Raw genomic sequence first — 26,148 nt, 5'->3', positions numbered from 1 at the left:
TCTCTCGATGGTGTCTGTACCTTTGTCAGACACATAGCCTTTCTCTCTGCAGTGAATTTGCTCAGAGGATGGCCCAGGCACTCAGCAGACATCCTGACTCTGTGCTACACACCATCAATCTTGCTGGCAACCAGCTGGAAGACAGAGGTACCCCACACCCCACTGTGCCAGGATGTGTTTAAGCTTATGTGAGCTGTTGTTTTTGTCCTGCCCTGGGACTTCCCTTCATCTCTTTCCCCAACTCTGCATCCCATTGGCAGCTGGGCAAAGGCAGGTCCCTGCCTGGAAGTGCTTGTGGGGAGCAGCAACAGGATTGGGCTGGCTCTGTTCTCAACCCCTAATTCCCTGTGAAACCTGATGGCGAGTGTGTGGAGCAACCTGTGGCCTCCTTCTGCAGCTCCTGGCCCTTGACCTTTCCAGCACTTGCAAGGCAGCCCAAGCCACTCATTGGTATTGCCATGCCTGCAGCAAGCAGCTCAGAGAGCTGCCCTTGCTGCATGCACTGTGGGGACAATACCTGAGGGTGGTACAGACACCCATTTGTGCTGTCACGGCTGCTCAGGGCTTTCTACTCTTCCGTCAGGGATAATTGCCTTCAGCCAGCACTTTGAGAAGAGGCTCAAGGGCCTGCAGAGCCTCAACTTGGCCAGGACATCACTCACTGCTAAAGGTACAGCCCTGAGACCACATTCCCCCCTTCGGGTCCCAGTTGGGAGGCCAGGCACAGCGACTCCATCCACAGCATTCATGGCTCAAAGGGGCCAGGATGGCACCAAAGAAACTCCCAGAGGGGATGGCATGGGTGGGCTGGGGGCTGCGTGCCCCTGACGAGGCATTTCAGAAGATGGCACACTCTGCCCAGAAACAGCCTCACCACTGGCTGCGAGTGAGATGTCTCCAGAAAGATGTTGCAAGGCCTGGCTGGGCATGGCATACCTGGGTGCACAGGGTGATGGTGAGGGGTGAGGAGAAGGAACAGTCCCTCAGGGATGCCATGGACAGGACACATTCGAGGACACGATGTCCTGCTGCCCTGAACATAGGAAATTGCCTCTTCCTCTGCTCTGTGGCTCTCCACAGTGCAGGGGTGGGCTCTGTCCAAGATCTGTGGGCATCTGTCTCTTTGGCCTCCCCCCAAGCAGGAATGAGCACATTATGCCAGGCCCTAGCAGCTAACAAAGCCATCGGCTCTTCCCTCCGATACTTGGACCTCTCCGGAAACCCCAGCACCCTGGCCGTGGACGACACCAGCGTGAGTGCTATGGGCTGAGAAGGGTCAATGCTCTGACATTGTAGGCTAAACCGTCCCCTGCACACATGGGCACGCACTCCTTCCTCTGGTGGCCTTGCTGCTTCTATCAGAGGATTGGCAGGGCTGGCCTTGGTTCATTTAGAGGCTGATCTCTGCGTCATAGTGGCCCAGGCACTCAGAAGTGGCTGTTGCTGGAGGGCCTGAAACCAAGGTGCTTGGCATCCCCAGCTGCATTTGGACAGGGGTGCTTGGCACACTGGAAGGTTGTGGCCTGCCTGAGAGTAGCTGTGGGACTCTGCTGGGGAGACACCTCCCTGTCCTCACGTGAGGATCAGAGATGGCATCTTGAGCAAGGAGACACCCCGGGGACCAAATGGTCCATGCATGGAGTGTGGGTCACTGTGTGATTCATCACCATCTTCTCTTCTTCCTAATTAGAAGGAAGGAGGTTGGCCAGGTTGGCTGGGATACTTGGGGAGTGGGGAGCCAGAGGGTACCCAGGGTGGATACCAGGGGTCCTGGGCGAGCTGCTGAGCCCTCTCTCCCCACAGAGTTTGCAGAGCCTCCTCTGCTGGTGCAGCTCACTCTCCCACCTCAGCCTGTCTGGCACTGACTGCTCTTTAGACACTGTGAGTACTCAAACAGAGGGACCCCAGACAGTGACCGGTGACTAGCTCCAGAAATTGTGCCACACCCCCACAGGTGTTCCCAACCCCCCCTACTTGCATCCTGTGTGGCATGGGGCTGCACAGGCCCACGGACAGGGGACCTGTGGGGGCAGAGGGGTATGATGGCAGCCAGCTCAGCAATGCACTGTTCTGCATTCCATGGACTGGGAGGCACCAGCTTCAGCAGGAGGAAGAAGGGAGCTGGGAGCAATGGTGGTAGCCGGCAGCCCCAGAATGAGCAGACCCCTGCCTTAGGGTCTCCCACACCGTCATCGCTGTCCCTTTTCTTGTCTGGCTCGGGTCTGGGGTGCATGAGGTGCCATGGCGCTAGCTGGGTCTTTGACATGTCTCAACTTATCCCCTCCTGCAGATCTTCGGAGCACTGGCTCATGGATGCTGCACCAGCCTTGTCCATCTGGATCTCTCCAAAAATGTATACTCACACAAGTAAGACCAGTGCATGAAAGGGAGGGAATCTTGTCCATGGCTTGTCATGGCCCAGTCGGCAGTGACTGCCTGGCATCTCCTGAGGCAGTGGGCAGCCAGTGCTGGCTACAGGCATGCACAGGGGATGATGCTATTTTGTGTCTTTCCTTTCAGAAGGGTGAAAGATGTCTCTCCCGCCATCAAGCAATTTTTCAGCAAGGCCTCTGCCCTCAGGCATGTCTCACTGGCAGGTACCAAGCTGCCTCCAGATGCTGTAAGGTAAGATGGCAGCAGCATGTTGGCAAGATGTCCAGCCACACAGAGCCCAGCTCTAGGGCCTGAGCCACCCCTGTTATCCCTGCAGAGGCTCAGCAGGGTGATGGAGAGGCTCTGGGTCTGCCAATGGGAGCAGATTATGGGTGAGCGTTGTCCAGTGGGACCTGACTTAGGGCTTTGCAGTTAGAGGGGGCTGGTGAGGATGTTGGATAGGGATGGCAAAAGGCAGAGCTCTGCCTGCTGGGAAACAACCCTTTCCCTATCCCCCTTGTCCCACTCTGCAGCCCACAGAGGGTGCCCTATGGCAGACGGCTGGTACCCACACTGCTCTAGCCAATGGCTTTGGTGACTTTTCCAGGGCTTTGCTGCAAGGGCTGGCGTACAACAGTTGCATCAGTGACCTGCACCTGGATCTTAGCAGCTGTGAGGTGAGGGGGCAGCCTGTGCATGGCGAACACCCATGAGTTGTATGAGCCCAGGAGCGCTGGAGGCAGTCTCCAGCCAGGGTATCATATTGCATCCCTAGGAGTGTGTATCCCTGAGGCGGAGAGGCCATGGCAGGGTAGGCAGGGGCTCACTCCCATACGGGAAGGTCCAGCCCCTGTCCACCATGGGGCTGAGGTGACCTTCCTGACAGCAGGTTGCCATTTGCAGGGCTCGGCGCCTCCCCTTGTACTGATGTGTTTCTGTTTATTCCAAGCTGAGATCAGCAGGGGCCCAAGTCATCCAGGATCTCATCTCTGATGCCAATTCCGTCAGTGATCTGGATTTGTCTGACAACGGTAGGTCATTTTTTCCTCATCTGGAAGTGCAGTCTCCTCCATCTGTGGGCACGGTGTTCTGCCTCAGGGTGTGCAGCATCTCTTGAGCTTGTAGGAGTCCCCCAGGGAGATGGAGCAGCTTTGGATAGATGAGTAGAGTCACACCAGGCTGTCAGAGATGCTCTTGGCACTCTTGCACCATTGCTGACCTGTTTCCCTTGCCTGGCTGTGACTGCACAATATACTAGGCTCAGAGTGCACCCACCTTGGGGTACCCACCTGGTGTCCAGAGCTTCGGCTCAGCAGAGTGCTGTGAAATCTCCCACCCTGAACTAGGGCTGTGCCTGCTGTGCTTGCCTGCATCTTGATCACACTGCTTAACACAAAATTAGACTGTGCTCATCAGCTATAAAAGTCCTTCCTTAGCAGCAGCCACAGCACTACAGGCTGCACGAGCATCTAAGCAAAAGGTTTGGTGGGCAAAGTACAAAAGGACAACCAAATCATGCCAGTGTTTCACAAGGATGTGGGTACCCAAACACCTGGAGTGGATTCCTCCCAGACAAATTATCACTTCATTGGGCTTTTTGGCTATCTATCTACCCTAAAAACAAAACCTGCATGCCTTCCCCAAGACAGGAAAGCCTTACATGTGCTCTTCTCCCCCACAATGTTCTCCTTCCCGCTGTCCAGCAGTCTCTTAATGCGCCAGACCTCTTCCATCATCTTTCATCATTGCATCTAATTCTGGCCAGTGATGGTGACCCTCACCCCTCATGTCCATAGCATTCCTCCATGTGCAGGTTTGGCCACTTGTAATTTCAAGCGTGTTGGTATCAGCAACTTTGGTCCTATGTTAAAAATATGTACGAGTGCTCATTTTCCGTGTACCCACTGCAGCTTAATTCCTGCACTTTATCAGAATCAGTTAGTTAAATGGCAAAATTATTGGGGAAATATGTATCCAGAAGTCAGTGCTGGGCTTCAAAAATGGCAACTGGGTTAGCTGGACACTTGGTGGAGCCAAGGCAGTGTTGGGCCTGTGTGGCGCTGGCTCTTTCTGTGCTCACTGCCAGGCCTACAGAGAGTCAAGTGGGATTACTCCAGTGTTTCTTTAAACACTCTGGGGAGATCAAGCATGCCTTGGCTCACCAGCTAACTTTGTCATGTGGTGCAGGGCATCTCACCAAATGTGGACATACACAAGTCCATGGTCTCTGATGGGATGCACCCACCAGTGTTGAGGGAACTGACTGATATCATTGCAAGGCCACTCTCAATCATCTTTGAAAGGTCATGGTGATCAGGAGAGGTATCTGAGAACTGGAAGAAAGCAAATGTCACTCCAGTCTTCAAAAAGGGCAAGAAGGAGGGAACTACAGGCCAGTCAGCTTCTCCTCCATCCCTGGAAAGGTGATGGAGCAGCTAATCCTGACTACCATTTCCAAGCATTGTGAAGGATAAGAAGGTGATCATGAGTAGTCAGCATGGCTTCACAAAGGGGAAATCGTGCTTAAGCAACCTGAAAGCCTTCTATGATGGATTGACTGGCTGTGTAGATGAGGGGAGAGCAGTGGATGTTGTCTGCCTTGACTTCAGCAAGGCTTTTGACACTGTCTCCCATAACATCCTCATAGGCAAGCTGATGAAGTGCAGGCTAGATGAGCAGCCAGAGAGGTGGACTGAAAACTGGCTGAATGGCAGAGCTCAGAGGGTTGCGATCAGTGGTGTAAAGTCTAGTTGGAGGCCTGTAGCTAGCAGTGTCCCCCAGGGGTCAATACTAGATCCAATCCTGCTCAACTTACTCATTGATGACCTAGATGAAGGGACAGAGTGCACCCTCAGCAAGTTTGCTGCTGACTCGAAACTGGGAGAAGTGGCTGATGCACCAGAAGGCCGTGCTGCCATTCAGAGGGACCTCGACAGGCTGGAGAGAGAGGCAGAGAGGAACCTCATGAAGTTCAACAAAGGGGAGTGGAGAGAGAATGCACCCAGGGAGAAATAACCGCATGTTCCAGTACCGGCTGGGGACTGACCAGCTGGAGAGTAGCCCTGCAGACAAGGACCTGAGAGTCTGGTGGAGAATAAGATGACCATGCACCAGGAATGTGCTTTTGTGGCAAAGAAGGCCAATGGTTCTGTGATTCTGTGGGGGAGCTGACTGGGTTCTCTGCACCACAGCTGCTTTGGCTGGCGCAGGGGATGACTCTGGAGGTGATGCCCGTGCAGGAGCTGCAGCTTCTGGGAGCCCAGCTGCAGGGCAGGTACTCTGAGCCTTCAGCTCCTCAGGCAGCTATCCTTTAAGCAGAGCGGGTAACCATGACCCAGGCTCTTTTCCAGCATTGGCCAGGGCTTATGTGTACCCCACTATCACTAAGAGAGGGGCAATCCTTCTCCATCTGTGCTGGGGAACTGGATGGATCCAGTCAAGCCTCAGCCGAAGACAGCATCTTCATCACAGGACATGGGACAAATTCTTTGGCCACTGTCCTCTCTTGTCTCAGAATCTGTGTAATTCTCATTTCACATCTCTCTTGGCACAAACTTCTTCAGTTCACTTAATTCAAAGTAATCTAACATTGCAAGCTCAGGTTTTGCAGTTAGGCAAAATGTTTAAAAGCCCTGTCTGGGCTGAAACTCTTTCAAACCCTCCACAGCAGCTCCCTGCCCCCATCTAACTTTATCCTGCTGCAGCCTCTGAAGCCACAGGGCTGCAAGAGAGCAATCCTACTTATTGCAAACATCAGTTCTGCTGCCTTTTTAATTCCACCTGCAAGTCCTTAGAACATCTTAAACTGGCCTCACAAAGATCTCACAGTAGATCATTCAGTGCCTCTATAGCTGGATCACTCTAGGAAAGCTGATGTGTTCTGCAGTCATTCAGAAACTTGTGCAAAATCAGCTCATGGTTTCCCTGACTCACAAATGCTCCAAAAGCTTGCTGCCTTCCAAAAAAAATCTCTGGCCAACCTTTTCCAAAATGTAGTTTTATTTTGCCTTTCCCCAAACAGCAACTCTGTGCTGGAGGTACAGTGAGTGCGTAAGAGCTGTGTGCAGTCCAGTGGTCCTCCAGCTAATACCTCAGCACCACAGACTTCGTAGTGTTCGCTTAATAACAACAGTCATTTGCTCCATTGTGCTCCAGTTAAAAGTTAAAAAAAGGAGAGGGAAAGACATATGCCCCTAAAACATTGGCCATGGCCAGTGCAGTACCAGTTTTGCAAAGATCAAGCAGGTCTTACAGTATTTTTGCACACCACCCATTTCTTTGCCATGTTGGAGACTGCTGGTTGCATGGAGGATGATGATGCCAGGGAGGGCCCTCCCCTGGCCGCAGCTTCATCATTCTGTGTGTGTAGAGGCAGTCAAGGACAAGTCTGTGGTAGTGGGCTGGGAGAAAACTCCTCTTGGAGTTCTGTCCTCTTGGGCTTTGCCCGGCAGGTCTTGGGTGCCTCTTGCTCTGGGACAGTGGAGCAATGGGGTGAGAGATCCCTGCCCAGATCCCTGTGCAGCAGCAGGGCTGTAAGCCATGTTCCAGCCCCTTGGGAACCTGCTGACCTCCTCTGCAGCCTCTGGGGTTCGCCAGCCCTTTGGAGTCCTGCTGACCTCCTTCCCAGTTTCTGGGGCTCACCAGAGTGGGAGCGTGAGGATGCTCTGTGTTTTGCTGTGGAAAGGATATAACCTTTGCTTGCTGAATTTTCTTGGGAAAGCTGCAGCCATGGGGATGGAGGTGCAGGCATCCACTGCAGGAAGGATGTCTGGGTGCCTCCTGGAGGAGGGCTGAGGGGAGAAGGCAGCAGAAAGCAAGCCCCTCTTTAGCCCCATAAGTGCTCCCTGCAGCTCAGCATAGCCTTGCCACCCCAGTTCCAAAAAGCAAGACTTTCACAGAGGCTACTTGTTTGTTGGGTGAGACTCCTCACAGCCCCTGGCTCTACCCTCCCCCTCAGGGGCAGATGAATAGGTCTTTGCCCTCCATGGGGGAGCCATGAAGAGGAGGAAAAGGTTCAGGATCTGCCTGGGGTGCCCCTCTGCCATCCTGCTGTGGCAGCATGGCAGCTCTGTGGGTCATCCTTGGTGGGCCACACACAACCACCTTGGTCCAGCCTTGGTGGTCTGGACCGCTCAGAGCATCCTACTGGGTGTCTCATCACTGCATTCATCTCTCACAGGTTTTGACTCTGATATGGTGACCCTGGTGCTGTCCATTGGCAGAAGCAAGTCCATTAGGCATGTCTCCTTGGGGAAAAACTTTAACATCAAATCCAAGTAAGTGAAACCCGTGGCACTTTGTCCCCAGGCCAGGGCCTGCCCTAGCACCACGTGCCCACCTCACTTCTCTCTCTCCATCTGAGCCCTGGGCTGGCTGGGAATGCCAGGGATTGCCTTATTTTCCTCAGAGGCCTGCCTGCTCTAATGTATCAAGGACTCATGGGGGGACTGTCACCTGCTCCTGACCCAGTCCTTGCTGGAATGCAGGCATCACAGACAGGTTGTAGCCTCTTGAAATGTGGGTAGGAAGCAGGCAGGAGGCTGACAAGTGTCTGGTGTCTTGGGGCAAATGTGGGAGGATTGAACTTTGCCAGCTGTCCATGCTGCTCTGGGGGAAGTGGTGCTGGGATGCATGTGTAACTATCTGCCTCTGCTGCAGAGACGGGCTGGTGGATGTCCTGCACCGCATTGTCCAGATCACCCAAGAAGATGACTGTGTAAGTATTTCCTGCTGTACCAGCGGCCTTTACCTGCCCCAGCCATCCCACCTATGCCCTGCCTCTCATCAACTGCCATGACTCCAGGGCTTTGTGCAGACTCTGCTCTGGAGATGCTGTCCAGTTTGGCACGACAAACACATCTCTCCCTCCTTTTCCCCCTTCCAGGCTCTCCAGTCCCTGTCGGTGGCTGAGTCGCGCCTCAAGCTGGGAACCAACGTCCTGCTCAGTGCCCTGGGCAGTAACACCAGCCTCATTGCTCTGGACATCAGCGGCAATGCCATGGGAGACACTGGTGCCAAGATGCTAGCCAAAGCCCTGCAAATCAACACGAAACTCAGGTAGCATGGGGCCACGTGTCCCTCTCCCTGTGGGCCTCCTTCCCACATTGTGCCAGGTGGTCTCAACACGACAGTCCACGTTGTGATGCTGATGCCACTGAAGGAGGCTTATTGTGGCTCCTTGTGACCGCAGCTGCAACCCCGGCCATTCCCAGTGAGCAGCTGGATGCTGTGACCATATCTCACTCTCATGCCAGCCAGCTGCTGGTGCTCTCACATGACATGTAAAGGGCAAGAGAGTAGTTAAATCTCTTCCCCTGCAGGGCAGTGCCACACCAGCACTTTCCAGCTCTTTTCCAGGCTCCCATGCAGCCCAGGATGCTGGAGCTGGAGCCTTGTGGTCACTGTTCATCCATGCTTTGTCATCAGTGCCCCAGGCAGAGATGGCAGAGAGCTGTTTCCAGTCCCTAAAATGTCAATTTTTACCAAATTCTGCCTGAAAAGGAAAGGCAGGGGTTTCTGCAGGGGACAGAGAGTTGGGAAGCGTCTCTCAGCTGGAGATGTTCCTCTGTGGGACCTCTGCCCCTGCCAGCAGAGTGATGCCTGTCTGAGTAAGGCTGTCCTGCCCTGCACGCCCTCCAGACATCCAGCTACTTTGCAGCTCTCTGCAGGGGACAAGTTTAGCTTTTGAATCATGAAGTTAAGATTTTTAACCCCATTTCCCTGCCTCCTGGTGTGTGGGGTCAGTTTGGCTGAGGCTTCCTGGCACCCAGCAGGACAGGCATGGCTTGGCATGGCCCTGCTGGTTCCTGGCAGCCAGATGCCCGCCCTCCATGCCAGCTATCAGTCCCTGCCTGGGAAGCAGGTTGGTGTCCCACTTGGTGAGCTGACATGGGCTGCTGTGTTGGTCTGGAGAGGGCTTCACTCTTTTCCCTCTTTGCAGGACCGTAGTTTGGGACAGGAACAACACAACTGGCCATGGACTCCTGGAGGTGGCTCAAGCCTTGGAGAGGTAGAGAAGGGGCAGCTTGGTTGTCCTGCCCTGCTACTACCATGCACAAGAGACTCTAGCACCAGGACATCACCACCCCCCCCCCCAAAAAAAAAATGTTCCCATCACTGTTTCCACCAAATGCAGCAAGTGCATCTCACACAGAGCCAGCGGGTTGGAAACAGGGTCTGGTGGAGTTTCCACACAGTGGGGTCACTACATGACCCTGACCTTGCAGCCAGCAAAGCAACCCACTTGTTGACATCATCTTCATTAGTGATCTCTGTTGCTGCAGAGCTCCAGGGCTGGCTATGGCCCACATTTCCCCCTTCCAGCACCATGCATCACTTAAGAGGATGGAGGGACAAGTTTTACAGCCAGAGGGAAAAGTGTTGCTCCTAACCTGCGGTACCCACAAGAGCTGAGAGCCTGCATCAGGAGTGCCGGGGCTCTGTATCCCAACCCAGCACAGAGTTTTCTCACTCTGAACCATACCAAAGTCAGCCCATGGTGAGCACAGTGTGATCTGCTCAGGTGTAGGTTGCTTTTTGTGGGGACCTGGCACTCCACTCCCTCCTGTCCATGAAAGATGGAAAAAAATTGTTCACCTATTGAGACCACTGTGGGCTCTGACACATGGCCACCCAGATGCGCAGGGAGGTCAACACCATATGGACTCCAGCGGTTTGAGCTGAGAGGGCTTCAGTCAGAGTGGCCAGAGAGTGCAGATGGGCAGCCACTGTGAACCTGTGGGGGTTTGCTCACTGCTCGAGCTCAGCCATCCCCACAAGCCCTGGAAACTACATTATGTCAGCAGGGAAATGCTTTCCCCATGCACATGTTTCATGGCGGGGCTAAAACCATGAGACTGATGTGCCAGGGTCTCTGCCACTGCAAGGCAGGAGATGCCATGTAGATGCTTGCCTGCAGTAAAGGTGCTGGCAATGCCACTGTCCCGCTGCTCACCTGTGCCATTGCCTCACAGGAACTACACCCTGAAGTCTATGCCCCTGCCAATGAATGATGTGGTGCAGGCATATCGGAGCAACCCTGAGAAAACAGAGGAGGCAGTGCACAAGGTGGGTCCAGGGTCTGGGAGACCTGGGCTGGGATGCAAAAGATGCTTCCTCACGGGGCTATTTACATGCTGCAGATCCAGTCCTGCCTGACAAGGAACCAAATGCGGCGCACGCTGCCCACACAAACCTTCCGGCTGCAGCAGGGCATCCTGACCACCTCTTCTGAACAGGCAAGTACATGAAACTGCCACGTCCGGCTGTACAGTCAGCTGCTCTGCTCCAGCATGAGTAATCTTGGCTAATGCAGGACATCAAAGCAGACCTCTGGCCAGCTCACGCTGACTCTTGCAAGCAGCACAGACCCCTTTTCGCTTTTTCTGAGCCCAAGACAGAGAGGGCCATGAAGAAGAGAGCAGGGCTGGGCAGGAAGAAATGCAGCTGAGATACCCAGGGAGCCATCCTGGCTTCATCCTTGTGCTTTGCACAGATGGGTGTTGAGATATCTCACTGCTCATCCTCCCCTGCACAGTATGCTGCCATCTTCATGTGCTCAACACATGCTTGCAAGAAAATCCCTGCTGTCCAGCATCCCTGGTCACTAGGCGGGGAAGACCTTGTGGACAGTTACCTGCATGTGCTCCTACTGCCCAGCTGGGCAGCACCCATGTGTCCTTCTCCTGGGAAATCACAGAGAGGACAGAGACTTGCAGTGCTGCTCAGGCATCGGTGCATGACAGCATCTCCTCTGTGCTCCAGATGGTGAACGAAATCTGCCTCAGCGTGCAGAAGCATGTTGACATCCTGAGTTCCTGCCTTGGCAGGGAGGTGGAGGCCGACATCCTCTTTGCAGAGGAAGCCATCAGGAATGCCAACCTTTCTGTCAGTGTAAGTCTGCTGCACTCCAGGAAAACTGGGGTCACCTTCCCTCTGCCTTGCCTTTCTGCCGCGGGGAAAAAAAAACGCTCAACTCATGGGGCTTAAATCCAAGATCAAAGCAGTTTTTTGATTTATTAATGGCATATTTAACTAGCAAGCAATGAATTTTCAAGATTGGTATCATCAGTGCAACAGATATACATCACATTACTAAACACTTATAAAATGTTAAAAAAGAGCTGCAAATTTTTGAAACCCCTTCTATAACAAATCCCAAAATGTTCTAATCCACATACACGCAGATACACACAGTTGTGTGCACCCCCCCCCCCACCCCAGGAACTGTGGGTTACAACCGCACCCCCCTCTTCGGGCAGGAAAGTCACCTGTTGCACCACCCTCCTTTGGGAGTTGTGGATGCTCTGACTTTGGGCCCGCTTGTGCTGCTCCTTACAATCTTCTGATGCCCACACTGATGATACCCCCCCCCTTCCCCCAGACCAGATCCCTCCTTGGGGATCCCCATACCCTCAGCCCCATTGGCTGGATGCAGCCTCCCACAACGTGATGGGGAGAATGTTCCACCAGTCTGTGATGTTGGTGGGGCCACTCCTGGCAGTGTTAGATTCTGTTGGACTGCTGCTGTTCCTATTTCTCTCTCCCGATTACACATTCTCCTTCTTCTTCTATACTTCTTTTCAAGCTGCCACTTTTTTTTTTTTTTCTGAAGTCTCTTGGCAACCCCCTGGTTACTGTTTAATACAGCTGATGGGCATCTTCCTCCTTAGTGTTATCACTTACCATCTCATCAACTGCTGTTGCAGGGGAGAGGTATGATTCCCTCCACACACCTGAGCCTGTGCCCCCATCCCAAGCCTGGCACTATGTCCTTGTCCCTGTGTGGCAATTGTCTCTATATGAGCCGGCAAGGCCAAAAGCCATGGTGCCTCCCTTGCCCCACTGGGCTTTCCCAAGTGACACACTGCATCTCTCCATCCCAGTGTGAGGGAAAATTTGCACAAACCTATGAGCAGTTTGTGAGAGACTGGAGATGCAGGGAGCAGCTGGGGGACAGAATTTCCTTGAGGCTGTACCAGAAAGGATTTGCATTGGGTGTTTTGGGGACAGAACTGCTTCAGATACATACCATCACAACAGCTTGCTTGCAAGGGGCTGGCACTGACTTTACAACTTACAGAAAGTGGGACCTTACAGGGTGGGGGATGCTACTGCAGACGGGGAGAGGCCAAGTCTTCTGGTAGCACCTGGAGGCTATACCATGGTGAGGATGCTCTGCAGGGACCTGGTGCTGTTTTCCAAATCTTGGGGACAAATGGTTGTGCATGATGAGTATGCATCCCTGCAACAGAGTGAGAAAGAGGTTGCTCATCAGCTTCCTGGTTTACGGAAGGCCTCTAGTGAGATTTAACTTAAGAAGACAGTGCTGATGTTGCAGAGGTGCCGGAAGGGATAGGAAAAGATAGACAGTGAGAGAGCAGATTGGCTGGGCACAACAGGAGAAGGAGGGCCAATGGACCAGGACTGTGCTTGCCATACATGGCCAAGCAGAGTACAGAAAATTTGCTATGGGCTGATCCACACTTTCTCTCCTCCCCTTGCAGATTTTGCCTCTGTTGTATGAAGCAGGGAACACTCCATACCAGAATGGCAAGCTGCAGCATAAGATGGAATGTCTCACAGAGGAAGCATCACAGGCCTGCGGCCGGGAAATCCAGGTGGGTGCCTGCTGGGAGCTGCTGCAGCAAGCAGGGAGCCACCAGTGGCATGGGACGCTTGTCAGCCTCAGTCCTGAAGCCCCAGATGCAGGGACTGCCCTGCCAAAGGGATGCCAGCTTCTGACACACAGTGTGCTCCAGCAGTGCATGTACTGCACCCCTTCCATCACCTCCATCACCCAGGTCCCCCCGTACACAACAGCTCCTGAGACAAATAGGAAAACATTGAATTCTGATAGAAAAAATGCAGAAAATTCCCTTTTCCTCCCCCTAACTTCTGGGTCTGCCACAGGCAATCATGCAGGCAGTGCTGGACACAGTGCACAGCCTGTGCCCGGCCATGGTACAGAAGAGAGGAGTCAGGGACCAGCTGGTCAATGCAATGTCAGAGCGCATCTACCTCCAGGACCACCTCAACCTCAGTTCCGTCCTGGACCAGATGGTCACCGATGTCTTCAGCAAGCTAAAGTGGGTGACATGACTTTTTCCTTTTTTGCTCAGCTGTACATTTGAGGGGCTGCCGCACAGCTGCCTCTCTCCCATGGGGCAGCTCCAGGTCAGAGCCACCCCACGTGGCTGTGCTGCCAGGGAGAGTGTGGGGCAGAGGGACCTGGCTGCTGCTTTGGCTTCACTTCCCAACTTGATCGAGCTCAGACCTACTGCCACGAGTCCCTGGGGAGCTGGAAAGTCCTGGGTCGGGGGGGAGTGAGAGGTGATGTTCATTTAGACACATTCTCACTGCTGAGAAAGGGGAGTCCTGAGCATTGGAGGGGAGGTGCTTGGCATCCTCGGTCCCTGCCGGGGCACAGCCAGCACCTGCTCCAGGTCCTACTCCCTGCATGGGGAGCAGGGATGGGTGCACATGTCTGGCCAGCAAGTTGCCTGGGCATGTCCTCCTTGACATGTCTCCAGCAGCACGGCCGTCCCCTGGCTGAGCTTCCAGTTCCCCAGCAGGGCTCTGCAAAGAGATTGCACTCCAGGGTCACCTGTGCCCTCTCAGCTCCTGGCAGAGCCAGGCCCAAGGCTTGGAGGGGCCTATGGCTACCCAGCTCAATCTCTCCTTACCCACACGTCTCTCACTGAAAATGAAGACACCTATGCTGGCCACCCTTGCTGGGCTGAGGCAGGGCTGCTTTGTCCGTGCTAGCTCTGACATCCCTCTCTCTGGTCCCAGTGAAATCAAGCTGTCTGTCACAGCGGCTGTGGCTGACTGCATTGTGGATGCTGTGCTGGGAGACCTGACTGTTGCCCAGTGCAAGCTGGTGAGTGCCAGAGGGTGCCAGCCTTTGTGGGTCGTGATGGGGATGTGGGGTGGGTGTCTGAGTATGCTGGTGTTGCCCAGGCACCAGCCAACACAGTGACTGCAGATTTGCTGTCCGGAAAGCAGGACAATTTCCACTCAGGCTGCTTTTCCTCCCAGGTAATCCTCTCCCACGGTTGTCATGGCAGAATTAACCCTGTACAGCTCCTCACCACCCCAGAGTGAGGTCCAGGAGCTGCCCCATGGCAGGAAATGTTGGCAGAGGGGTGCCAGGAGGAGGCCGGGAGGAAGCCGCCAATGTCCCAGAGCTCTCTGGATGAGGCAGAAGCAGGGCAGCTGCACCAGGGCACAGCCAGGGCTGGCAGCTGGCTAATCAATCAGCCCTAAATCCGCTCACAAATCCCAGGCACAGGAATGGAGCAGAGTAGCACAGCGTGCACAGGGCGGCCGAGTGCACTTCAGCCAAGGGAATGATTTAAGCACTTCCTCATGATTTTAGGCAGAGAGCCTTCCCAAGCACGGGCTGGACCTCCCATCACTGCAGCTGGAGTCCGTTGAAGATGATGCCGCCGTGCCAATGAGGGGCAGAAATCCTCTGGATATAGCTGAGAAAGGCTTTGCTGCGGAAGAGGTAGGGCTCGGCTCCCTGCTTGGCTGTGCTGTGCTGGTGTCTGTGCTACCGGAGGGGTCAGTGACATCAGGAGCCATCAGGCCTGACGGCAGGTGGTGGCTGGAGGACCCAAGCCTGCCGCTACATGATACCCACACTATAGGCCTTTTATTCACCTTGCCGGCTGAAACTAGTTAGAGAGCTGTACTTAGACACCAGCCTCTCTGGGCTTGAGCAGGTTTGCACAGCACGCACAGCTCCCCCAGACACCTGTGCCAGCTTAAGGCCAGGTCAGCACTAAGGCAATTAGCCCGGCCAAGAAACAGGTCCATTAGCCTGCCTGCCTGTGCTGCCAGCCTGCTTGCTGAGAGCTGCCACCAGCTCTGCCTGTCTTACTGGCACCCCCAGCCACAGTAGTTGTGCCCCACTGTGCCCTGGCACTGTCTCAGGGCCTCACACAGGCTCTCCAAACAGCTTTTTGCCTCCAGATCTAGCATCCCACACAAATCACTGGGAAAATGGCTGGAAAACCATCTGATTCAGCAGGGTCAGCACCTAGGATAGTTTAGTTAGGTGCTGAAGATGAACCGGACCAAGAAGAGGGGATGCAGCCCTGGGGATTTAGAGGCATCAGAGGGGTTGCAACAGGCACAGGACCAAAGATGGATGGGTCTGGCTGCCACAGGGAAGGCAGGACACTGCTCACTGCAGCCAGCTTTCCAGTGCAAAGGTAGCCAGCGTCAAGGCTGTGGGTAATTCCCAGACAGTGCTCATCCATGGTGGCCTCTGTCTACCTCCATCCTGTTGGTGGCTGGGCAGCGAGAGCATTGCTGGATTTGCGAGCAGGCTCTTTCTCCTTCTCTCTCTGCAGTACAAGATGGCTCTACGGAGGAAAAACAAGCATTTCAGGAGCATTCGGCCCACGCCAACCATGAGAAGTAAGGCTGCCGCACAGTTGTCTCTGCTTCTGTGTCCTGGTTTGGTGTTCATCCATTATGGTCTGGAACAGCAAGCTGCTTGCGTGCCATTTCCTTACTGTCAGGGCATCGCAGTGGCAGGGGGTTCACACCTCACACCGGGGGTGCATGCTATTCGTTCGGGGGCTGCCGCGCAGGGCCTTTGCAATGGTGCTGCAGACCCTGGGGAGCTGAGAGCAGACTTCCAGTGCCAGCAGGCCCCGCATCAGGCACTCTGCTGACAGCGATGTGGGGAAGGGCTGGCCTTTTTTGCCCTGGGTTTTGAGCTGGACGGGATCCAGATATCCTGCTGCCTCAGGAAAGGATGGAAAGTTTGTGGCTGACTCTGAGGCTTCAGAGCAGCATGCCTCTAGTAGGGCCATCTCCCTGCACCATGTTGGAGACCACTCCTGAGGACTGAGCATTGCTGAGCCACCCAAAACATCCAGGGGCTGTGATGTAAGTCCTCAGGATCCCAACATGGCAGATGAGGGTTTGCCTGAGACTGTTCCTAGGGCTGCAAACCTGCAGGGAGGCTGCCCAGAGGGAGCAGTGCTGAGTTGTCCTGGGCTTTTCTGCAGCTGGTTTTATCCCACAAAGCCCTGCGTGCACGGGCTGGCTGGGGACGCCTGGAGCAGGATCTGGGGAGGCCCAAGGAAAATGGCCAGCTTTTTGGTGACTTTTCTCTTTCGGGACTTTGGCAGTGATGCTTGTTTGGCATTGGGATCTGAGGCTTGAGCAGAAGCAGTGTTCATACTAGACCTGAGTGCCTCACATCCAGATATCCGTGTGCCTGCCCTGGATGCAGAGGACCCCTGACATCCGCTGAGCCTGGCCGTGTCCTCATCCCCCCCCTGCCAGGTTACATGTAATCAGTGTAACCAAACAGCCTGAGAAGCCGTCTGCTGGGCAGGTGACGGCTCAGGCAGTGCATGTGAGGTGGGGACAGTCCCAGACCAAATCCCTGGCTGCACACTGATCTGTCTTCCCGAAGTGCTGATGGTTGCCCTCAGTCTGGTGTGTTGGGGCTCTGCTGTGCTATGTGTGGTACGAAACCAAGCGCACCTTTGGTAGCTCATAGTCCTTCTGCAAGCTGGGCTAGGCCTGGCATAGCCCGTGCTGCTCTCCCACTGCCTCGGTGTAGGCCTGTGAGGGGTTTGGGCTCCATCTTTGGACTTGTCTGTAGGGGACTTGCGTCACTCCCCCACAGCATCCCACACACTCAGCCTTGCCAGCTGTGTGCAAAAAACCTCCTGGAGACCTTGCTATGTTGCGAGAACAGCAAGACCTGGCCCCGAATGAGCTGCAAAGCTGTTGCCCAAGGCTGACGCGCAAGCTCTCCCCGCCGTCAGCAGCATTCGCACGAACCGTGGAGCAGCCGCCTGGCTCCACTCCCCTCCCCTTCGCGTGGTGCAGCGAGCGCGCCGCGTAGCGCCACTAAACCTCCGCATCGCTGCAAGGGGGCTAAGGCTGCCGCGGCAGGGAGGTCTGCGCAGGGGCCGCGCCGAGGCTTAGCCAAGGCACCGGCCCAGGGCCCGTTCACAGCCTGGGCTTCTCGCCCTCGCAGGTCTCTCGGAGCTGGAGCTGCAGGCAAGCAGGGACGCAAGCGGGCTCCGAGCGCACCGGGCGCCGCTGTCACTCAGCCCCGCCGCGCCGAAGGCACGCCCTGCCTCCACAAAGGATGCTGAGCCTGCGAGCGGCTTGCTCCCTTGCATGCAGCCCGCATCCACCGAATCCCTTATGGACCTACCGACCGAAGGGGAGAAACTGGAGCATTGCACCAAAGCTAGGCCCCGGCCGAACCGCAGGCACAAGCAGCCTCCAAGCAAGCCAAATGTAAGACTTGTTTTGTTTTTCCAACTAGGCAGGTTGCGGGGTGGGGGGAGGGTTGGTTTGTGTTTGTTTTTCCCCCCCTCAACAGGATGAATTATCTTAGTCAGCATTTATTGCAAGGCAGGAATATGAGATGTGCAGAGTGCAGCTGATTTATGATACTGCACTCCAGCTGCTGCTGTGTGCACCTTGGAGTTGGGGGGAGCTGGGAGGATAGGCAGTGGTTTTGGGAGGCCGGGGGAGTCTTTCCTTTTCCTCCTGATGAATTTGACATGCTGCAGAACTGTAGGATCTGAGATACAAGCAGAAAAAAAACATATTTTGTGTGCAGAGGGCTGATCTGTTTGTGAATGTCTCCATCTCCCTCTGTCCATCTGTGCTGAATTTTCTCCCAAGATTCAAAAATCCTTTTCCGGATCAGCCCCAAAGCACTGGCAGTGAAATGTGAATGCAGCTATCGTGGCCCTTGGCAGAACTATACAAATCGCTGAAGCTGTTAGAGGAGGATTGGCTCCGGGGCTCTGATGGCCTTGGCATGGCTGGATTTAACCCCAGAGCTTTCCCACAGCTGTAATATGAGTGTACAGGTAGTGGTGCTCACAACCTGCTGGATGTGTTTGCAGTGCCTCAGACTGCTTTGGAAGCGAAAAGTAACTTTTGGATGCAGTTGGACCAGGATCCACAGAGGAGACCATGCCTGGGAGAGATGGGTGGTGCTGAGGCAGGGGCTGGAGGGGGATCAACGCGTGCTGTGGTGGTGTGCTTTGAAAAGGCTGGAGGCATTTTGGCTGCTGTTTAAGCAGTCTCTGCTCCTTCACCTGCCATTGGAAGGGCCTGGAGGGGCAGTCTCCCCCATGCCCAAAGCAAGTGGGGGCCCAGCTTGTTCCTTTTCTCCCTGCCACCACGTCACAGCTGGGTCCTGCCATCTTGCTAGAAGGGCCTGGCGTGCATGTCCATGGTGATGCTCGCCCTGGTCAGGCCCTGAAGTCAGAGCACTGCTGCCTCGTGGCCAATGAGACTGGAGAAGCAGCAAGGACTGTTTTACCCTGGCACAGGCTGGCGAGGGCTGGGCAGAGCCTCAGGGCCGTCACTTTGGCACATCTCTCTGCACCTGAGAGACTGCATGCCGGCCAGCCCAAGAGTCCCACTGGGGCATGGCACTGCCGCTGTTATCAAAGAAGAAATGAAAGGCTGAGACAGGCCCCTGCCTACCTGCTCCATCAATCCGCTCTGGATAGGCACGCTCACTGCCGAATATTGTCTGCATGTTTGGCAAGGGCAGGCTTTGATGGATGCAATGTGACAGGTAAAGCAGATATTGTACTGCTGGAACGGATCCTGAGAGGCATAAATCCAGCTGTAATGAAAAGTCATTATGGATTGAAATGCCACTGACAGAGAAGTGCCTTCCTCTTGTCAATGGGAAGCCACCGGTACCGTGCCCTGTGCCAGGGCTTGGCAGGTGCCACAGTTCTAAAGAAGGCCTGGCCGTGGCATGGAGTGTTTTGCTGCCTGGGTGCAAGAGTAGTTGACCTTTGTCTGGACCACAGCAGTGCTTCAAGTTGGATGGAGTTGGACTCAACATGGAAAACCAGTGAGGATGAGCACCAGGCTCTATGTGCAGATGTCAGGACATGAAATAAGCACTGAGTGCCCAGCTGCATGACTCACAGGCAGGCCTAGGCTGTGCAGGACACCCCATGGGGTGCTGCCTTGCCTCTTCCTCATGGATTGTTGAGCACAAGCTCCCTTGGGTGGGGGCTCACCAGACCTAAAAGTGCAGCACCTTGATGCCTGCAGTCAGCATCCACGGCTCCTGCTCCATGGAAGAGTGAGGTTATCTCATGATGCGCAGGAGAAGAGCCCAGCTTCTCTCCTAAAGTCTGGTCACCCCTTCCGAGGAGCCACATGTCCTGGCCTTTACCCCTGCCTCCTGGTGGTGTGGATGGATGCAGCCTGCACTGCCCTGAGGGCTGACTGCAGAGCAGTTCCCTCCTAGGCCTCTAGCTGCCTGCTCCATCAGGAGCAGGGAGTGTAAGTGTCCGTTCCTTGGTTCTCAAAGCAAGGAAATGTTCCTGCCAAAGTCTTCCTCTCCACATGAGGCTGGAGTCTGGAACAGCAGGATCAAAGGATTGACCCAGCTGTAGGAGAGCATTTGCAAGAGTTGCTTCTGACATCAGGCCAGGGCTGTCCTTGGTGATGCTCAGGGCCCACAAGGTCAGCAAAGGCAGAATTTGCCACAACGTGTCCCCAAGGAGGGTCGGAGACGTACTACGGAGCCACATGGTCATCCTGCAACAGAGGCACTTACATGTAGAGAGACAGAGAGCACATGGGCACCAGACCTTCTCCACAGTGCTGAGCAGGAGCACGAGTGCCCAGCATGCGGCAGTGCCCCACAGCAGGGGTCCTGGCATGATGCAGCTGAGGAGGGCAATGCCGAGCCAAGCAGGCCACAGCAGGAGAATTGCAGTGGCTGTTCAGGCAGGGTGAAAGGAAGGAAGCTGGGGAGATCTAGTGGTCCTGACAAAATGATGACACACCAAGTCATCATGGGATCCTGCCTGGGTCACAGCCTGATAACATCCTGATTTGGCTTTAAGGCTGGATGCATGCAACAGGGAAGGGGATGTCCTGGCCTATAGGGGTGCCAGCCCCTCCAGCCCAAAGGGTTTCCAGGCCCTTTCCTGTGCTGGCATCCACAAGCTTCCTCCTGGCATGGCAGACGGGTCTGCATGTGCACATGCATGGGACAGGAGGACACGGTGCCTGTACATGAGGCGTGTGTGCACATGCATGTATGGTGTGTATTCACATGTGTATATTTTTGCCTGCCTGTGTGACCTCCCGGGAGGTGGTGGGCAGGGGAGATGCACCCACTGCTGCCTGCCCTGCTGCTCAGGCCTGCGCCCAGATGATGGCTGTGCTTGCTTGCAGGTGCAGCCTGTGGCCTGTGAGAACAGTGAGGACAGGAGCATCACCCGCGTGGACGAGGGCCTTGAGGACTTTTTCTCCAAGAAGCTCATCACAGAGGAGCTGCCGTAAGTGAAGGGGGGTGCCCACAGCCCCCACAGCCACAGTTGCACTGGCCCAGCAGCTGCCATCCCCAGCATGCTCCTGTCCTGCTGTCGTGGTGCACCATGTTTCTGCAGACCACCACTACCTGCAACCTGGACCACCATGCAAACATTGCTGGCTCAAGGTCCAGGCCAAGCGCTAAAGGGGTGCTTGGGAAAACAGCACCTCTTACCCCAGGCACCTGGTGGGGCAGAGCTCTGCTTGCCCTCAGAGAGTATTTTCAAGGGCAAACTGGCAGGAGGACATTGTGAGGGCACTTGTGGGGTGCGGGATGCTGGCAGGGCCCTGTTCCCACAAGCTTTGGTGGGGGGGCGGTTGTACAAGGACTGTGGGAGAGTCTGTCCCATAGCGAGGAGGGAATGATCCACCAGGGTCTGGATGGACCATGCTGTGAGAGCCTCCTCAGCTCTGCAAAGAGCTGGCTGAGTCTAGCATCCAGGGCTGGTACGGGGTCCCTGGGTCAAACACAGCCCCTTGGCAGCCATGGCCTAATGTTTCCCAATGCCTCATCTCTCCCCAGCCCCACGGCACTGGAGACCTGCCCTGGATCAGCCCTTCTGGCATCCTCCAGCTCTCGCACCCTCAAGAAGAAAATTGGGAACTTTTTTGCATTCAAGAAGCCCAAGTCCAGCCGGGGCTCAAGGTGCGAGAAGGAGCCTGAGGGCAGCGTCACAGCCTCTAAAAGCAGACGGTCGGTGCTCAGTGACATTTTACGGACCCCCAGCAAGGCAGGAGAGCCACTGAGCAAGTCCGAGGAGGGGGGCCTCGCTGCCGAGTCCGGGGCAGAGCCTGAGCACAGCCAGACTCCCAACTCTGCCCGCAGGATCAGGCCCAAGTACTCACGGGAGGGCAAGTCCCAGTCACTCATATTGCTGTCCGGGGAGGATGAGGACGCACTCGGGGTCAGGCACGACAAGGTAAGCACTGCCATGGCAGGCCCCGACAAGCCACCCTGACTGATTCTGTCACTGGCTTGGCTGTTGGGTGATGCTGCCTCCGAGGATGCTGACGGTGCCAGGACTGCATGCCATCAAGGCCTGTGGGACAGAGCGAGGGCACGGGCTGCAGCCCACCCATAGCTGAGAGGGAGAGGAGAGCAGGCTGGACACCACAGGGATGTGGGGATCCTCGAGCAATGAGTGGGGAGCCTGACATCAGCACAGACCCTGCCGGGTTGTGCCCTTGCCTCAGTAACCACAGGGCACACCTGGGGCTGGGGGACTGCGCACTTGGCAGGCAATCAGATAGGTGCTGCTGGTCCTGTGAGGGGTGCTGCCTCCCTCACCACAAGTTCTGGCATAGCTGTGTCTTTCCTGCAGAAGAGGCACCTGGAGAAGAGTGATGGGGAGCTGCCCAGTTCCTTCGAGCAACGTGTGCACATCATGCTCCACCGCATGGGTGTCACAAAGGGCCTGGCCGCCGAGGGCAAGAAGCAGCAGGTGGGATCAGCTCTTCTTTAGGGACATATCCTGCACCCAGGGAGGTGGAGATGGTGGCCCATGGGACAAGGTGACCCAGGCCCCAGTGTCACTTCCCTGCCCAGGCCAGACCTGACATCATACAGGCCTGTGCCACCACTGCCTGCAGCCTCTGTCCTGTCACCTAACCCTCTGCAAAGGGAGCAGCGCATGGACAGCACAGGGTGTCTGGCCATCTGTACCTTCTTCACCAGCATGCACCCACCCTCTGCACACTCCCCCCCTCAAGTCCTGGCAGCACACTGCTGGTCACAGGTCTATCTGCCCTGGCACTGCCATCCCAGCTCCACCTCACCAGATTTCTTTCTCTTGCAGAACAAAGACAGCGAGATCAAGAAAGCCGGTTCAGATGGTGAGGTGCTGCGTCCTGCCCCCTGCTTCCCTCAGCCCTGGCCCTGACCCAAGGGTGGCACAGCTGGGCATCCTTAGGACCCCTTGGGCTCCCAGATGCATGTCCCGCAGCAGGGCCAGCCCCTATGTCCTGTGGCACACTGCTAGCAGGAACTGGGCCGAGCATCATCAGTTCCACTCAGGGCTGCTTCACCCTGTGGCTTAATCACCTCACTGGGTGCTGGTAGCATGGGGGTGACCCACTCAGCGCACTGATGGTGACCAATGACCTGTGCTTGCAGGAGACATTGTGGACAGCTCTGCAGACTCGCCACCCCCCTCCCTGAAGGTGCGCACACACTCCATGTCCACAGGTAGGTGAGCTGTGGGCGCAGGGGGAAGCGCACCAGCTCCCAGCGGCAGAGGACTAGCCAGGGGAGGAGTTAAGTCTCTCCCCACCATTGGCATCCAGCAGCACTGTATGGGGGCCAGAGCATGGGAGTCAACATGCACCACTGCACCAGCCAGGGGACACAGACACCCTGCTCAGGGTCCCACCACTAGGAGGGTGCCTTGCACCCATGGGTGCCCAACCCTGATCTGGCCATAGCAGAATGAAATCCAGTCATTCTCCCTTGGTTACATACATGGATGGAGACATCAGCCCAAGCTGTCTGCCCTGCTGCTGGCCATGGGAACCAAAAGCCCACTCATGCCCTGTGTCCCGTGGGTGGGTGCAGGCTGAGACCCAGCACCCTAGAGCTGCCAGACTCAGGGGGGGAAACCCTACATGCGGGATATCCACAGCTCTGCCCTGCCTTTCCCACAGACACATCCTTACGGAGCAGCCCAGACAACATGGTGGAGCCCGGCATAGGCTCTGCTGCTCCCAGGCCAGCCTGGAAAGCCCTGGGGAAGCAGCTGAACTCAGAGCTGAAGGGGAAGAGCTCAGATCTGCCCCGGAGCTCCCTCCCCATCCCCGAACAGAGTGGGCAGCCAGAGCTGACAGGCCGGGAGGGTTGGAGCAGCAGCCTGCCACGGCTTGGGAGGAGTACGCCAACAGCGCTGCTGCGGAGAGTCAGCCACTGTGGGGAGCCAGGCACCAGCACCATCCCACTGAGCCTGCCAGCACCCCCTGATGCAGAAGGTATGGGCACACAAGCTGCAGAAACAGCCCTAAAGAGGGACCAGCCTATTCATGGTAAGGGCAGCCAGTGCTGTTTGGGAACAAAGGCCAGCCGAGAACTGAGCCTTGAGCCATCCTCCCCTAGGGAGAAAATGGGCTACAAAACCTAAAAATGCTGGCTCCCTTCTCTGCCCAGTCCTGATGTGCCCCTAGGCTCTCACAGCTTGGGCACACAGGGCATGATGACGGGGCTGCCGGGGAGGCTGAGGTGTCGCAGGACATGCCTGTGGCAAAGACTGTCTCCCCGGCCAGCAACTTCCCCCGGCTTTTCCAGACAATCGCCTGACGCCACGGCTGGCTGCACTGAGCGGGACCAGCCGCAGAGCTGTCTCCATCCATGAGGACCAGCTCAGGGAGCCAGACAGCCTGACAGAGCTGGAGAGTAAGTCAAGGCTGGAGCAGGAGCCCCAGGTGCTGGGGGACACAAGCACCCAGCCCTGAAGGGCACAGGCAGTGCAGCTGGGTCTATCTTGGGGTGGGGGAGGCGCTCGTCGCTCCTGTTCAATAAAATGCTCAGCAGTTGAGGATTGCTCAGACAGACAGGCATGGCCAGTGACAAAGGCCTAGCAAAAGCCCTACTGCCCTGGCTCACGGTGGGATGGACAGGAAGACAACGGGAGCAAGGGGATTGCTTCACCTTGGCAGCCCAAGCACTTGCCACGCAGTGCAGCCCCAAGGGGCTGAGCATGCATTGGGATGCAGGTGATACAACAGCAACACATATGGCAACATGGGTGCCGTGCAGCAGTACCTGCTCAGCCCTCCAGCACCTTCCTTGAACAAATGAACAGAGGGGGGCAAAACCCAAAAAAGTCCATCCATCCCCTTTTCCCTTTCACATTGCTTTCTACAGCGCACTGGGGCAGCCACGTTCATTGTGGCCACATCCAGACCACTGCTCTCATAACACTAGTGCTCTCAGCTCCTCGCCTGTCCTCTCCTCACTTCACCTTCAAGCTCAAGCAGTCTTATGTAATGCCCTGCTGCATTTTGTTTCCTCCAGATGCAATGATCCCCCTTCGTCTGCGGCGGTCACCTGTGCTGAAACGGAGGAACAAACGCAACTCCCTTGTGGACCCAGAGGTGACCAGCGAGCCCAGCCCGTCCTTGGACACCACAGGTAAGGCTGGGCGACAGGAGACTTGGCACTCTCCTGCCCCTTCCTAAAGTGAGTGTGGTGGCAGCGATGGCTTGCTCCACACTAACACCAGTATTTGTGGCCTTTCCAGATGCTGTGATGCGGGACCAGCCCGGTGCTGAGGACACACCAGAGGAGCTGCAGCCTGGAGCAGAAGCAAAAGGAGACCAGCCACAAGCCGCAGCACAAACTGTTGTGAATGCACAAGACTCAACCCTAGACCAAAGAAGCCCAGTGCCGGGCCAGGGGGAGCCAGCCCTGGGACAGTGAGCCCCTGCATGCTGCCGCACTGTTTCCAATAAAACCCTGCAAGCAAGTGCACAGTGACAGGGTGATTAGCAACGCAACTTGGGCGGAGAGCACAGGGAAAGGGCGCAGAGCACCCCAGGCCTGCTCTGCACCTTGCTTCCATGCCAGATTTGCGTGGGTGCAGCGGAGGGGCCAGCCAGCCTCATCCTTTCCTCCAGCACCTGTTACGAAGGCAACACAGCCACCTTTCGCTGCAGGAACAGCCTGTTTGGGGCCTCATCACAGAGGGGCTGGGGCTGCCAGCCAAGCTGAACTGAGGGCCAGGCCATGAGCAGTTCCCAGAAGGGCACGGACTTGCAGCTGCTTCTCCTGCCCACTACCTGGGGCAGCACGCAGCCTAAGCAGGGCACAGTTTCCCAGCACTGGGCCAGGCTGGAGCCCACCCGAAGGGCAGATGAGCAACAGAGCAGAGACATGCCAAGCAGCATTGCCTTCCCTGGATTGCCTCTGCTGACACACTTGTGGGCTGTGGATGGTAACAGGGAAAGTTGACAATTTTAGGAATGGATCGGGGGCAGAGCAGGCAGCAGAGGTGCAAACAACCCAGCTGCGCAATTCAGCTGAGACATTGTTAACAGTGTTACTAGGGTCCTGTCACCAGGCGTATCAGCCCCCCTGCTCCCAGCCTACCTTCCACTCCTCAGTTCACAGGGGTTAACACTTTCTCCATCACCTCAAAACCCAGATTTGTATCAGAGGGAACAGGAACCATCTCATTTCAAAGTGCAGCTCTGTAATCCCTGCTATGAGTGATCCAGCCTTTCGGAACGCACAGCCATATCTGCCTCTCCATCCTTGCAGCTCTCCAGCTATCACCAGCATCACCCCCAAAACCACCTGGCTTTCTCCTGTGCCAACTGTGAGCAGATCACCTCCACTCCAACTCTGGACCAAATGCATTACTTGCACTGATGTTTACCACAAAAAGGAAGATGCTTGCTTCCCCCTGTCCCCAACATTTTTTTTTTATACAAGAG

At 55.8% G+C, this 26,148-nt stretch overlaps 1 protein-coding gene across 5 annotated transcripts in view; it reads left to right on the top strand.

The window, feature by feature from the left end:
• CARMIL2 (capping protein regulator and myosin 1 linker 2) overlaps window positions 1–26,061 on the top strand; it is a 37,428-nt gene extending 11,367 nt beyond the window's left edge. For 3 of the 5 annotated variants that reach the window (XM_026080975.1, XM_026080974.1, XM_026080977.1), the window contains 30 exons: window positions 53–147; window positions 584–670; window positions 1,143–1,252; window positions 1,804–1,881; window positions 2,291–2,367; window positions 2,521–2,625; window positions 2,981–3,050; window positions 3,323–3,404; window positions 7,553–7,649; window positions 8,032–8,089; window positions 8,258–8,430; window positions 9,314–9,382; window positions 10,347–10,440; window positions 10,515–10,610; window positions 11,137–11,265; window positions 12,879–12,992; window positions 13,285–13,460; window positions 14,167–14,254; window positions 14,753–14,884; window positions 15,735–15,801; window positions 17,387–17,655; window positions 20,590–20,693; window positions 21,251–21,647; window positions 22,050–22,169; window positions 22,524–22,560; window positions 22,841–22,912; window positions 23,368–23,685; window positions 23,999–24,106; window positions 24,728–24,844; window positions 24,954–26,061. In XM_026080975.1, the coding sequence (XP_025936760.1) occupies window positions 53–147; window positions 584–670; window positions 1,143–1,252; window positions 1,804–1,881; window positions 2,291–2,367; window positions 2,521–2,625; window positions 2,981–3,050; window positions 3,323–3,404; window positions 7,553–7,649; window positions 8,032–8,089; window positions 8,258–8,430; window positions 9,314–9,382; window positions 10,347–10,440; window positions 10,515–10,610; window positions 11,137–11,265; window positions 12,879–12,992; window positions 13,285–13,460; window positions 14,167–14,254; window positions 14,753–14,884; window positions 15,735–15,801; window positions 17,387–17,655; window positions 20,590–20,693; window positions 21,251–21,647; window positions 22,050–22,169; window positions 22,524–22,560; window positions 22,841–22,912; window positions 23,368–23,685; window positions 23,999–24,106; window positions 24,728–24,844; window positions 24,954–25,132 (3,718 nt within the window). In that variant the 3' untranslated portion in view covers window positions 25,133–26,061. Of the gene's footprint in view, window positions 1–52; window positions 148–583; window positions 671–1,142; window positions 1,253–1,803; window positions 1,882–2,290; window positions 2,368–2,520; window positions 2,626–2,980; window positions 3,051–3,322; window positions 3,405–7,552; window positions 7,650–8,031; window positions 8,090–8,257; window positions 8,431–9,313; window positions 9,383–10,346; window positions 10,441–10,514; window positions 10,611–11,136; window positions 11,266–12,878; window positions 12,993–13,284; window positions 13,461–14,166; window positions 14,255–14,752; window positions 14,885–15,734; window positions 15,802–17,386; window positions 17,656–20,589; window positions 20,694–21,250; window positions 21,648–22,049; window positions 22,170–22,523; window positions 22,561–22,840; window positions 22,913–23,367; window positions 23,686–23,998; window positions 24,107–24,727; window positions 24,845–24,953 lie in introns of those variants that run through there. The other 2 variants (XM_026080976.1, XM_026080978.1) reach the window with 2 other exon arrangements.
• The last annotated feature ends 87 nt before the right edge of the window (window positions 26,062–26,148 follow it).

This window comes from Apteryx rowi, unplaced genomic scaffold (assembly GCF_003343035.1).
Source record: "Apteryx rowi isolate R43461 unplaced genomic scaffold, aptRow1 scaffold_531, whole genome shotgun sequence".
NCBI lineage: Eukaryota > Metazoa > Chordata > Aves > Apterygiformes > Apterygidae > Apteryx > Apteryx rowi.
Note: the sequence above shows the minus strand (reverse complement) of the source record. Positions and strands in the feature narration are given on the sequence as shown.